This window comes from Borostomias antarcticus, assembly GCF_949987555.1.
Source record: "Borostomias antarcticus genome assembly, chromosome: 12".
In the NCBI taxonomy this organism is placed as follows: domain Eukaryota; kingdom Metazoa; phylum Chordata; class Actinopteri; order Stomiiformes; family Stomiidae; genus Borostomias; species Borostomias antarcticus.
The window spans coordinates 5,297,037-5,308,985 of NC_140245.1; the positions used below are offsets into that span (position 1 = coordinate 5,297,037).

The 11,949-nt window shown below is 47.3% G+C and overlaps 1 protein-coding gene across 2 annotated transcripts in view; it reads right to left on the bottom strand.

The window, feature by feature from the left end:
• Positions 1-6,199: 6,199 nt before the first annotated feature.
• copb2 (COPI coat complex subunit beta 2) overlaps positions 6,200-11,949 on the bottom strand; it is a 9,365-nt gene continuing 3,615 nt past the window's right edge. Inside the window, exons 9-21 of one of the 2 annotated variants that reach the window (XM_084446782.1) lie at positions 11,642-11,841; positions 11,251-11,361; positions 11,024-11,112; positions 10,735-10,841; positions 10,194-10,337; positions 9,889-10,019; positions 9,490-9,697; positions 9,211-9,321; positions 8,618-8,832; positions 8,214-8,490; positions 7,820-7,897; positions 7,094-7,312; positions 6,200-6,610 (exon numbers count right to left, since the gene is read on the bottom strand). In XM_084446782.1, the coding sequence (XP_084302908.1) occupies positions 6,515-6,610; positions 7,094-7,312; positions 7,820-7,897; positions 8,214-8,490; positions 8,618-8,832; positions 9,211-9,321; positions 9,490-9,697; positions 9,889-10,019; positions 10,194-10,337; positions 10,735-10,841; positions 11,024-11,112; positions 11,251-11,361; positions 11,642-11,841 (1,986 nt within the window). In that variant the 3' untranslated portion in view covers positions 6,200-6,514. Of the gene's footprint in view, positions 6,611-7,093; positions 7,316-7,819; positions 7,898-8,213; positions 8,491-8,617; positions 8,833-9,210; positions 9,322-9,489; positions 9,698-9,888; positions 10,020-10,193; positions 10,338-10,734; positions 10,842-11,023; positions 11,113-11,250; positions 11,362-11,641; positions 11,842-11,949 lie in introns of both variants that reach the window. The other variant, XM_084446781.1, reaches the window with a different exon arrangement.

Below are 11,949 nucleotides of genomic sequence, written 5' to 3' on the forward strand. Positions count from 1 at the left end.
TTTCATCTAGCGCAATCAATTGGAATGTGGTGTGGGAGAATATCTTTCTGTCTTCCAGAAACCCAAATCACCAAATGATTCATTACAACTATGTAGACTGTACTGCACTCCCAGTAAATTATTTCAAATGAAACTATCCCCAAACCCTAATTGCGATCTTTGCCCCCTGATACCTTCGTTCAAATCGTCTGGGAATGCTCGGCTGTTTCATTATTTTGGAGAATGGTTGCTAGGATGAGGTCTGTAGTACTGGTTGTGGTTCCTTGTTCCCCCATAACTCCTGTGATACTATACTACCATACTCCTATGTTACTAAATTATTTCACTGGGCTGAAACTGACCAGGCAGTGACGTTGGCTACTGGTTGGCCTTATAGCAGCACTAAAAAGCTAGCCCAGAGATGGAAGGCCCCACCTACCTGGCCATATGAGCTCTGGGTGTCCACACTAGTGGATTTGGCCAACATGGAGATGGAGATGTCCGTGGCCCGTATGCATGGAGCTAGCGGGGGAAACTCCTTGTTAGGGTCTTTATTCATTGAAACATGCATATGGGCACTGAAGCAGTAGTAGAGCTTTGGGTTTTTCCTTAAGTTAGGGAATATTATGCTTTTGAGGGGTGGGTTGAGGGGTCCTGGGGGGAGGGGGGATTTGAGTGTGTTTTTTGTGTGTGTATGTTTGTATGTATATGTATATTATTATATATTTTTGTTGGAAAATAAAATAAAAAAAGATTAAAAAAAAAAAAAAACTTTATATCATTTCAAATTAAAATGAATGGATGTCTATGGAAGATACACTTCATCATTATTTGCTCACTGTTTAATAGATAAGTTAGCTTATTAATGCCATATACCCCAAGCGTTTTAAGGTTATACTCTTTGGACAGGAGATTTACTTGTCATTTATATCAACATGGACATGCTTGATACTTTTAGCACGTACTGTAGTTGCATGTTAGGGCATGTTTCCACACAATCTAGTTATCTGTGGGTATACACTCAGGGCTGAAAATTAACACCTGCCACCGGCCAAATTTCCAATTTTCGGAAAGGCTATCTGAAAAAAATATATACTTGGCCGATTTTTTCATCTACATTCCCCTTGGCAGGTGACTCAGCGTGAGCCAAAAAGTTAATTTTCACCCCTGTATACACTTGTTTATTGTATTGGGCTCATATATATTTGATTTTGGTATAGGCCTACTTTTTACATTCTTTTTGTATTTTTTGTGTAGGTTACGTATTGTAAATTTGTATTTAGTCTGGATTCTGCCTTTTCGTTGTTCTTACTGCTGCAACACAATTTCCCACCTGGACCAATAAAGTAGGCTATCTATCTATAGCTGACAAGGTATATAATCAATAATGTGAATCAAGAATAATCAAACTGGTGACAAGTCTTAAACATAAATGTACAGTCATTGCAATTTATTTGACAAATGCTCAGTGATCTGCCATAGTGCACACAGAGAGTAAATATATAGAGCTGAATGCACACAGACAATTAGTGAAGGCAAGGTCCAGGATAAAGTACAAAAAAATCAGAGCCTGTGAAAGATGCAATTCGACGCCAATTCCCTGCTAAAGAATTCATCATCATCATCATCATCACCACCATTACTCTTGTGGTCTTCCAACTACTGTGGGACTGACAGAACACATTGAAGAACAAATACAAAAGGGGGTGGGGGTTTGGTCTCTTTAAATAGATTCTAAGCGCTTATTGGCCGCTGTCCATTCCTCAGTCGTCCAGGAAGTCCTCATCCAGGTTGACGTCTGTGGTGTCGATGTCATCCAGCTCCATGTTGTCCAGGTCATCCTCCAGATCATCCAGGACCTGGGGGAGGAGGAGGAGGAGGGGAGAAGAGAGGGGCAGAGAGGAGGAGGAGAGAAGAGAGGGAGAGAGAGGAGGAGGGGGGGGAGAAGAGAGGAGGAGGAGAGGAGAAAATAGGGGGAGAGAGGAAGAGGAGAGGGGAGAAGAGAGGGGGAGAGAGGAGGACTGTGAACGCTCATATTTTTGAATTAAAAAAAACAACTTTTTTATTGTATATTTTTTCATTTTTAAAGCCAATAAAATACTTAAGACTGACATCTGTGATCTCTCACAAATGTACATATATGTATGTAAAATGTACACATAAAAACCATAACATCGACTGTAAATGCCAGTAAAAAAAACAAAACATATTTGATGGAGTCAAGATGTTTCCATTTCATCTAGCGCAATCAATTGGAATGTGGTGTGGGAGAATATCTTTCTGTCTTCCAGAAACCCAAATCACCAAATGATTCATTACAACTATGTAGACTGTACTGCACTCCCAGTAAATTATTTCAAATGAAACTATCCCCAAACCCTAATTGCGATCTTTGCCCCCTGATACCTTCGTTCAAATCGTCTGGGAATGCTCGGCTGTTTCATTATTTTGGAGAATGGTTGCTAGGATGAGGTCTGTAGTACTGGTTGTGGTTCCTTGTTCCCCCATAACTCCTGTGATACTATACTACCATACTCCTATGTTACTAAATTATTTCACTGGGCTGAAACTGACCAGGCAGTGACGTTGGCTACTGGTTGGCCTTATAGCAGCACAAAAAAGCTAGCCCAGAGATGGAAGGCCCCACCTACCTGGCCCTCTGGGTGTCCACACTAGTAGATTTGGCCAACATGGAGATGGAGATGTCCGTGGCCCGTATGCATGGAGCTAGCGGGGGAAACTCCTTGTTAGGGTCTTTATTCATTGAAACATGCATATGGGCACTGAAGCAGTAGTAGAGCTTTGGGTTTTTCCTTAAGTTAGGGAATATTATGCTTTTGAGGGGTGGGTTGAGGGGTCCTGGGGGGAGGGGGGATTTGAGTGTGTTTTTTGTGTGTGTATGTTTGTATGTATATGTATATTATTATATATTTTTGTTGGAAAATAAAATAAAAAAAGATTTAAAAAAAAAAAAAACTTTATATCATTTCAAATTAAAATGAATGGATGTCTATGGAAGATACACTTCATCATTATTTGCTCACTGTTTAATAGATAAGTTAGCTTATTAATGCCATATACCCCAAGCGTTTTAAGGTTATACTCTTTGGACAGGAGATTTACTTGTCATTTATATCAACATGGACATGCTTGATACTTTTAGCACGTACTGTAGTTGCATGTTAGGGCATGTTTCCACACAATCTAGTTATCTGTGGGTATACACTCAGGGCTGAAAATTAACACCTGCCACCGGCCAAATTTCCAATTTTCGGAAAGGCTATCTGAAAAAAATATATACTTGGCCGATTTTTTCATCTACATTCCCCTTGGCAGGTGACTCAGCGTGAGCCAAAAAGTTAATTTTCACCCCTGTATACACTTGTTTATTGTATTGGGCTCATATATATTTGATTTTGGTATAGGCCTACTTTTTACATTCTTTTTGTATTTTTTGTGTAGGTTACGTATTGTAAATTTGTATTTAGTCTGGATTCTGCCTTTTCGTTGTTCTTACTGCTGCAACACAATTTCCCACCTGGACCAATAAAGTAGGCTATCTATCTATAGCTGACAAGGTATATAATCAATAATGTGAATCAAGAATAATCAAACTGGTGACAAGTCTTAAACATAAATGTACAGTCATTGCAATTTATTTGACAAATGCTCAGTGATCTGCCATAGTGCACACAGAGAGTAAATATATAGAGCTGAATGCACACAGACAATTAGTGAAGGCAAGGTCCAGGATAAAGTACAAAAAAATCAGAGCCTGTGAAAGATGCAATTCGACGCCAATTCCCTGCTAAAGAATTCATCATCATCATCATCATCACCACCATTACTCTTGTGGTCTTCCAACTACTGTGGGACTGACAGAACACATTGAAGAACAAATACAAAAGGGGGTGGGGGTTTGGTCTCTTTAAATAGATTCTAAGCGCTTATTGGCCGCTGTCCATTCCTCAGTCGTCCAGGAAGTCCTCATCCAGGTTGACGTCTGTGGTGTCGATGTCATCCAGCTCCATGTTGTCCAGGTCATCCTCCAGATCATCCAGGACCTGGGGGAGGAGGAGGAGGAGGGGAGAAGAGAGGGGCAGAGAGGAGGAGGAGAGAAGAGAGGGAGAGAGAGGAGGAGGGGGGGGAGAAGAGAGGAGGAGGAGAGGAGAAAATAGGGGGAGAGAGGAAGAGGAGAGGGGAGAAGAGAGGGGGAGAGAGGAGGACTGTGAACGCTCATATTTTTGAATTAAAAAAAACAACTTTTTTATTGTATATTTTTTCATTTTTAAAGCCAATAAAATACTTAAGACTGACATCTGTGATCTCTCACAAATGTACATATATGTATGTAAAATGTACACATAAAAACCATAACATCGACTGTAAATGCCAGTAAAAAAAACAAAACATATTTGATGGAGTCAAGATGTTTCCATTTCATCTAGCGCAATCAATTGGAATGTGGTGTGGGAGAATATCTTTCTGTCTTCCAGAAACCCAAATCACCAAATGATTCATTACAACTATGTAGACTGTACTGCACTCCCAGTAAATTATTTCAAATGAAACTATCCCCAAACCCTAATTGCGATCTTTGCCCCCTGATACCTTCGTTCAAATCGTCTGGGAATGCTCGGCTGTTTCATTATTTTGGAGAATGGTTGCTAGGATGAGGTCTGTAGTACTGGTTGTGGTTCCTTGTTCCCCCATAACTCCTGTGATACTATACTACCATACTCCTATGTTACTAAATTATTTCACTGGGCTGAAACTGACCAGGCAGTGACGTTGGCTACTGGTTGGCCTTATAGCAGCACAAAAAAGCTAGCCCAGAGATGGAAGGCCCCACCTACCTGGCCCTCTGGGTGTCCACACTAGTAGATTTGGCCAACATGGAGATGGAGATGTCCGTGGCCCGTATGCATGGAGCTAGCGGGGGAAACTCCTTGTTAGGGTCTTTATTCATTGAAACATGCATATGGGCACTGAAGCAGTAGTAGAGCTTTGGGTTTTTCCTTAAGTTAGGGAATATTATGCTTTTGAGGGGTGGGTTGAGGGGTCCTGGGGGGAGGGGGGATTTGAGTGTGTTTTTTGTGTGTGTATGTTTGTATGTATATGTATATTATTATATATTTTTGTTGGAAAATAAAATAAAAAAAGATTTAAAAAAAAAAAAAACTTTATATCATTTCAAATTAAAATGAATGGATGTCTATGGAAGATACACTTCATCATTATTTGCTCACTGTTTAATAGATAAGTTAGCTTATTAATGCCATATACCCCAAGCGTTTTAAGGCAACTACTCATCTTATAAACCTGTATGATTCAAAATGACTGTTCATCTATCAGATATATATTTTCAGTGCCTCCTCTGTCATTTGTCAAACTAGATGCAATGCGGAATGTAGAGGAATTGTAATAATGCTAAAATCCAGAGTTGCCAAGAAAGAGACGAACGCTGGCCAAACTGCAGGTCATCATGGACAATGTCTCCCACCCTCTGGTCAGCTTGAGCCACAGACGGGTCCTGTCACTGCTGGACTGAGCCCTTCTAGAGGTCCCTCCAACCGTCCACCACCAGACTGCTCAACGCATCCCCTGACCGCCTGGACACTACGGACCTGAGCCAACATGGAGGGTGCTTATACTCTTTGGACAGGAGATTTACTTGTCATTTATATCAACATGGACATGCTTGATACTTTTAGCACGTACTGTAGTTGCATGTTAGGGCATGTTTCCACACAATCTAGTTATCTGTGGGTATACACTCAAGGCTGAAAATTAACACCTGCCACCGGCCAAATTTCCAATTTTCGGAAAGGCTATCTGAAAAAAAAAAATACTTGGCCGATTTTTTCATCTACATTCCCCTTGGCAGGTGACTCAGCGTGAGCCAAAAAGTTAATTTTCACCCCTGTATACACTTGTTTATTGTATTGGGCTCATATATATTTGATTTTGGTATAGGCCTACTTTGTACATTCTTTTTGTATTTTTTGTGTAGGTTACGTATTGTAAATTTGTATTTAGTCTGGATTCTGCCTTTTCGTTGTTCTTACTGCTGCAACACAATTTCCCACCTGGACCAATAAAGTATCTATCGATAGCTGACAAGGTATATAATCAATAATGTGAATCAAGAATAATCAAACTGGTGACAAGTCTTAAACATAAATGTACAGTCATTGCAATTTATTTGACAAATGCTCAGTGATCTGCCATAGTGCACACAGAGAGTAAATATATAGAGCTGAATGCACACAGACAATTAGTGAAGGCAAGGTCCAGGATAAAGTACAAAAAAATCTGAGTCTGTCAAAGATGCAATTCGACGCCAATTCCCTGCTAAAGAATTCATCATCATCATCATCATCATCATCATCATCATCATCATAACCACCATTACTCTTGTGGTCTTCCAACTACTGTGGGACTGACAGAACACATTGAAGAACAAATACAAAAGGGGGTGGGGGTTTGGTCTCTTTAAATAGATTCTAAGCGCTTATTGGCCGCCGTCCATTCCTCAGTCATCCAGGAAGTCCTCATCCAGGTTGACGTCTGTGGTGTCGATGTCATCCAGCTCCATGTTGTCTAGGTCATCCTCCAGATCATCCAGGACCTGGGGGAGGAGGAGGGGAGAAGAGAGGGGCAGAGAGGAGGAGGAGAGAAGAGAGGGAGAGAGAGGAGGAGGGGAGGGGAGAAGAGAGGAGGGGAGAAAATAGGGGGAGAGAGGAGGAGGAGAGGGGAGAAGAGAGGGGGAGAGAGGAGGAGGGGAGGGGAGAAGAGAGGCGGAGAGAGGAGGAGGAGAGGGGAGAAGAGAGGGGGAGAGAGGAGGAAGGGAGGGGAGGAGAGAGGGAGTGAGGTAGACTGAAAGTCTGAATCAATGGAGAAGAGCCCAGGCAGTGTTTTTCCTAGTCAGGGACGTGTAGCCTACATGAACCAGGAAGCCGGTCCTGATGATGCGGTGCGGTTTGTCACGTAGCTCATAGAACGCCCAGGGCTAGCGGACACGCCCAGCGCAGCAGTGACAGACCAGGCTAACCGTACCCCCGTCAGACAGAGCTAAGAGGTGAACTGACGAGCAGTTTGGGGCGTGTCTTACCTTCTGGGCCTCTGACGTGCTGGGGCTATCCTCCTGCTCCTCCTCCTCTTCCTCCTCCTCCTCTGGTGCAGGGGCAGGAGCGGGCTCGGGCTCGGAGGGAGTCACCGCAGCCACCGCTGCAACTACAGGCGCTGCCACCGCTGCAACTACAGGCGCCGCCACCGCCGCCAGCATGGACATCAACCCTGCTGCGGGCCCTGGCTCCTCCCCCTCCTCCACCTGCTAGGAGGGGGGAGAGAAAGGAGGAAGGGAGGTTCAAGCACTGGTTCAGTATTACGCTTTATAAGCCATGTTATAAGGTTAATTATGATCATATGCAACGGCCCATATCCTAATTTCGACAAACGTTGCACTCTCGAGATAAGGCATGTCGGTGTACACAATGGATCTCTAATTGCATATAGAAAATCCCTCAAAAAACACCATAAACTCATTCACCGGGTGGTCACTGGTGTCCGTTGACATAAAAATCGCCACCAAAGTATGATTCGTATCAGGTTTTTATTCATCAATTAGCATAGAACTATTTTCACTCGAATCTACATCTGATATCCCCGGCTTTGCTGTCAATACAAGTCAATGGATTTAATAGGATAATATGAATCATACTTTGTCAGAACATCAACGGACACCAGTGACCACTTGGTCGGTCGGAGTGATTAGTTGGACTGAGACGGCCATACAGAACCAGCAAGCTGTCAGGATGTTTTGAACAACGGAACCGACCTGAGTGACTGGGACAGGGAAGACCCCCGTGGGCTCGTAGCCCGTCGCCTCCTCCAGGACATTCCTGTCTTCATTAGGCTGCGGAGGACAGACATGTCAGCAGGACTACTAGTCAATCAGAGAGAAACAGACAGCAGAGAGAGAGAGAGAGAGAGAGAGAGAGAGAAAGAGTAAAGACAGAGTGGGGGGAGAGAGAGAGAGAGAGTGAGAAAGAGAGAGGGGGAGAGAGTAAAGAGAGTGGGAGAGAGAAAGAGAGAGGGAGAGAGAGAGAGAAAGAGTAAAAACAGAGAGAGAGAGAGAGAGAAAGAGAGCGAGTGAGAGTAAAGACAGGGTGGGAGAGAGAGAGAAAGACAAGAGTGAGCGAGTGAGAGAGAGGGAGCCCCGGTCCGCTCACCGTGACCAGGGGGTATTCCGTGGCGGGCCGGACGGTGCCCAGGCAGGTCTCTCTCAGGAAGCTCTCGGCCACGAAGGCCTCCCGCAGCCCCGGGAACAGGTTCTCGTACTCGGTGGGGTCGGCCAGCGACTCGGCCGCCTTCTGGTTGACCTTGGCCAGGCCCTCCCTCCAGAGCTTGACCACACGCGACACCTGGCTGGGCAGGTAGGTACGCGCCAGGAACGCCGCCTCCGGCAGACGATTGGTCCGGATCAGCAGCTCCAGACAATGATCCAGTCTGAGGGGGGGGCGGGGGGGTGGACAGGAGACAGGAGAGACGGAGGTGAGACAGAGACAGAGACGCCGCCGGGAGAGCGGGCGTCCCTCCCCCGCCCTGCGCCACGCCCTCTACTTCCTGTACTCACTTCCCCTGCAGGAAGTAGGTCATGAAGGCCACGTTGTTCTTGCCGTCCCTCTCGGCGCCCTCGGCCAGCTTGGCCACCATGCTGGCGTTGCCGGAGGCGGTGGCGAGCAGGAGGAGGCCGCCGTAGTCCTGGGCGTGGTGGAGGCACTCCTGCGCCAGCACGAACTGGCACCGGCTGATGGCCAGCTCCGCCAGCTGCTTCCACTTCTGCTCTGACTGAGACACAAACACAAACAAATGAACGGTTACCGGCGGTGTTGTGGACGATGTAAACAGAGGAAGCAGTGGGAAGCAGAAGCTGACACACACCCTAAAGTGTAGAGGTTTTTCTGACTGTGACTAGGGGAAGAAAAACTGTATAAAAATAATAAAACCTACAAAAAGAACTTAAGTGTAAAGAAAGTTGCGTGCTGTATATTTGCTCCTGTGCGTTTGATGTTAAACGCAGAGGTCTAAGTTCAAGCTAACCCTCTGGGGTCAGAGAGAGGCCAGAGAGGTCAGACAGGTGTCAGAAAGAGGCGTCGGCCTGTCCAGCGTCCTGGAGGAGCGGCCTTCCGCCCCGGCGAGTCGGTGACCAGGGGGAGCCTCCCTCACCTCAGCCTCCACGGCCAGCTGATAGGCGATCTTCAGCTCGCCCAGCTGCAGCGCCAGCTCGAACCGGTGCTCCGGGTCGGTGGACACGGCCAGCGCCTGCTGCTTGAAGCCCTGAGGAACACAGAACCAACACCAGTCAGCACTGACAACACAACACCAACACCGGTCAACACCGACAACACCAACACTGGTCAGCACCGACAACACAACGCCAACACCGGTCAACACCGACAACACAACACCAACACCGACAACACAAGTCCAGTTGCGCGCGCTGACCTGTTTCTCCAGGAAGTGGGCCACGCGGGTGCGCTGCTCCTTGGGGATGGTAGGGAGGACCTTGTCGGCCATGCTGAAGTCCCTCCTCATCACAGCGGTCTGGTACTCCAGCACCGACACCAGCAGGGAGTAGCTGACGATGTTCAACTCCTTGTCCCCCAGGTACAGACGGTCGTCCTTGGGGATGTAACCGAGCAGGTACATGGTCCTGAGGAGGGAGGGGGTTTTAGAGGGGGGAAGAGAGGTGTGTGTGTGTGTGTCACACTTCTACACTCGCATGTACAGGCTCTCTCCCACAGAGACGGCTGACTGAGTAACCGATCCGAGCTGTCCCCTGTCTGACCAATCAGAGATGAGTCCTAACCAAACAGACCAATCAAAGCTGTGCCCCCGTCTCACCTGTCCAGGTGGGCGATGGTGACGATCTCCCCTCCTACGAAGTAGTTGAGTCTGTTGACAGAGCTGGTGTAGATGAAGCAGTCTCCCACCCACAGCCCTGTCTTCACAACCTCCTGGATCTCTCCCTGGACCTGGACACACACACACACACACACACAGGGTCAACACCAGCAGAACACACATTCACAGAAGCACCTACACACACACACTTCCATGCACTCCCTCACTCACTGTCTCTCTCTCACTCTCACACACACACACACACACACACGCACACACGCACACACACACGCACACGCACACACCTCAAAGGCATCCTCGATGCCGTCCTCTGTGACGCCCTGGTTGGACTCCTGGGAGGCGGCCACCTTCTCAGACATGTAGCGCAGGACGAAGAAAGACTCCTCTGTGGCGATGCACACCAGCTCCCCCGAGTCTGACCAGAAGATCTGGAGGAGGGGAGAGAGGGAGGGAGGGAGAGAGAGAGTGAGGGAGGGAGGGAGGGAGGGAGAGAGGGAGAGAGGGAGAGAAGGAGGGAGGGAGGGAGGCAGGGAGAGAGAGAGGGAGAGAGAGAGAGAGGGAGAGAGGGAGGGAGGGAGGGAGGGAGGGAGGGAGGGAGGGAGGGAGAGAGAGAGGGAGAGAGGGAGAGAGGGAGGGAGGGAGGGAGGGAGAGAGGGAGAGAGGGAGGGAGAGAAACAGCAGTTACACAGAGGAAGAGAGATAAGAGAGAGAGAGAGTGGATAAAGAAAGCTAAAGCAGTATATCGGTGTGCACTATATCTATCTATCTATCTATGATTGTGTCTGTGTGCGTGCGTGCGTGCGTGTGTGTGTGCGTGCGTCTCACGTGTTTGGGCTGGATCTCGATGCGTCTGATCAGCTCAGTGTTCTCCCAGTCGTAGAAGGCCAGACCGTTCATAGACCGGACCCCCAGCAGGAAGCCACCGTAGATACCTACGGGACACACACACACATATGTACACACACACACACACACATACAAACATGCACGGATGTACACACACAGACACACACACACAGACACACACACACGCACTTAGATTAAACAAAACCCTGGTAATGCTTATCTACAATATTTTCCTTGAGGCAACAACTGTCATCTGGTCAGAACGTACCCTCAGCTCCAAAGTCTGGCTTGAAAGACTTCTTCTCCTTGAAGTTCTTGAAGAGTTTGACCACACTGCTGCTCTCCCTGATGGCATACCTGTGACCAGACACACAACACATCACATAGTAACAGTGCTGATTTAGAAAGGATGACGGGATCTGTGTGTGTGTGTGTGTGTGTGTGTGTGTGTGTGTGTGTGTGTGTGTGTGTGTGTGTGTGTGTGTGTGGACTTACTCAGAGGAGTCGTGGGCCCAGACAAACTCCTGTGCTGACCCGAAGCTCTTGTTCCTCAGGGCCATGGCTGTGTAGATGATGTACTCACCATCCCCACACACCACCACAAACCTGGCAACCCAAACACACCTGTTAGCAGGGCTTTAACGCGGCAAAAAATACCAGGCAACCCAAACAGAATGCTACACATACAGTATATATATAACTTAGATAGCAAGAGTGAGACACAGAGAGTGTGTGTGTGAGAGAGAGTGTGTGTGTGAGTGAGAGAGAGAGAAAGAGAGAGTGAGAGAGGCAGAGTGTGTGTGTGTGTGTGTGTGTGTGTGTGTGTGTGTTTGTGTGAGTGAGAGAGAGAGCGAGAGAGAGAGAGAGAGTGAGCGTGAGTGCTGACCGTCCGTTGGGGTTGTGCTGGATGGTCTGGGGGTAGATCTCACAGCTGCCCATGTCCTTGACCGCCAGCGGCAGCCTCTCCCCGTCCTTGATCTCGGCGTCGCCCATGGCCTTCAGGTTGGCCTGCTGCACCTCCGAGTGCCTGGCCCACATGATCTTACCGTTGGTGTCCATGGACATGGCTGGCTCCTCCCTGCCCAGCTGGAGGGGTGGTGGAGAAACAGAGGAGGGAGAGAGAGAGGAAGAGAGTTGAGAGGTAGAGAGATAGAGGAAAAGGGTTGAGAGGTGGAGAGGTAGAGGAGGGAGAGA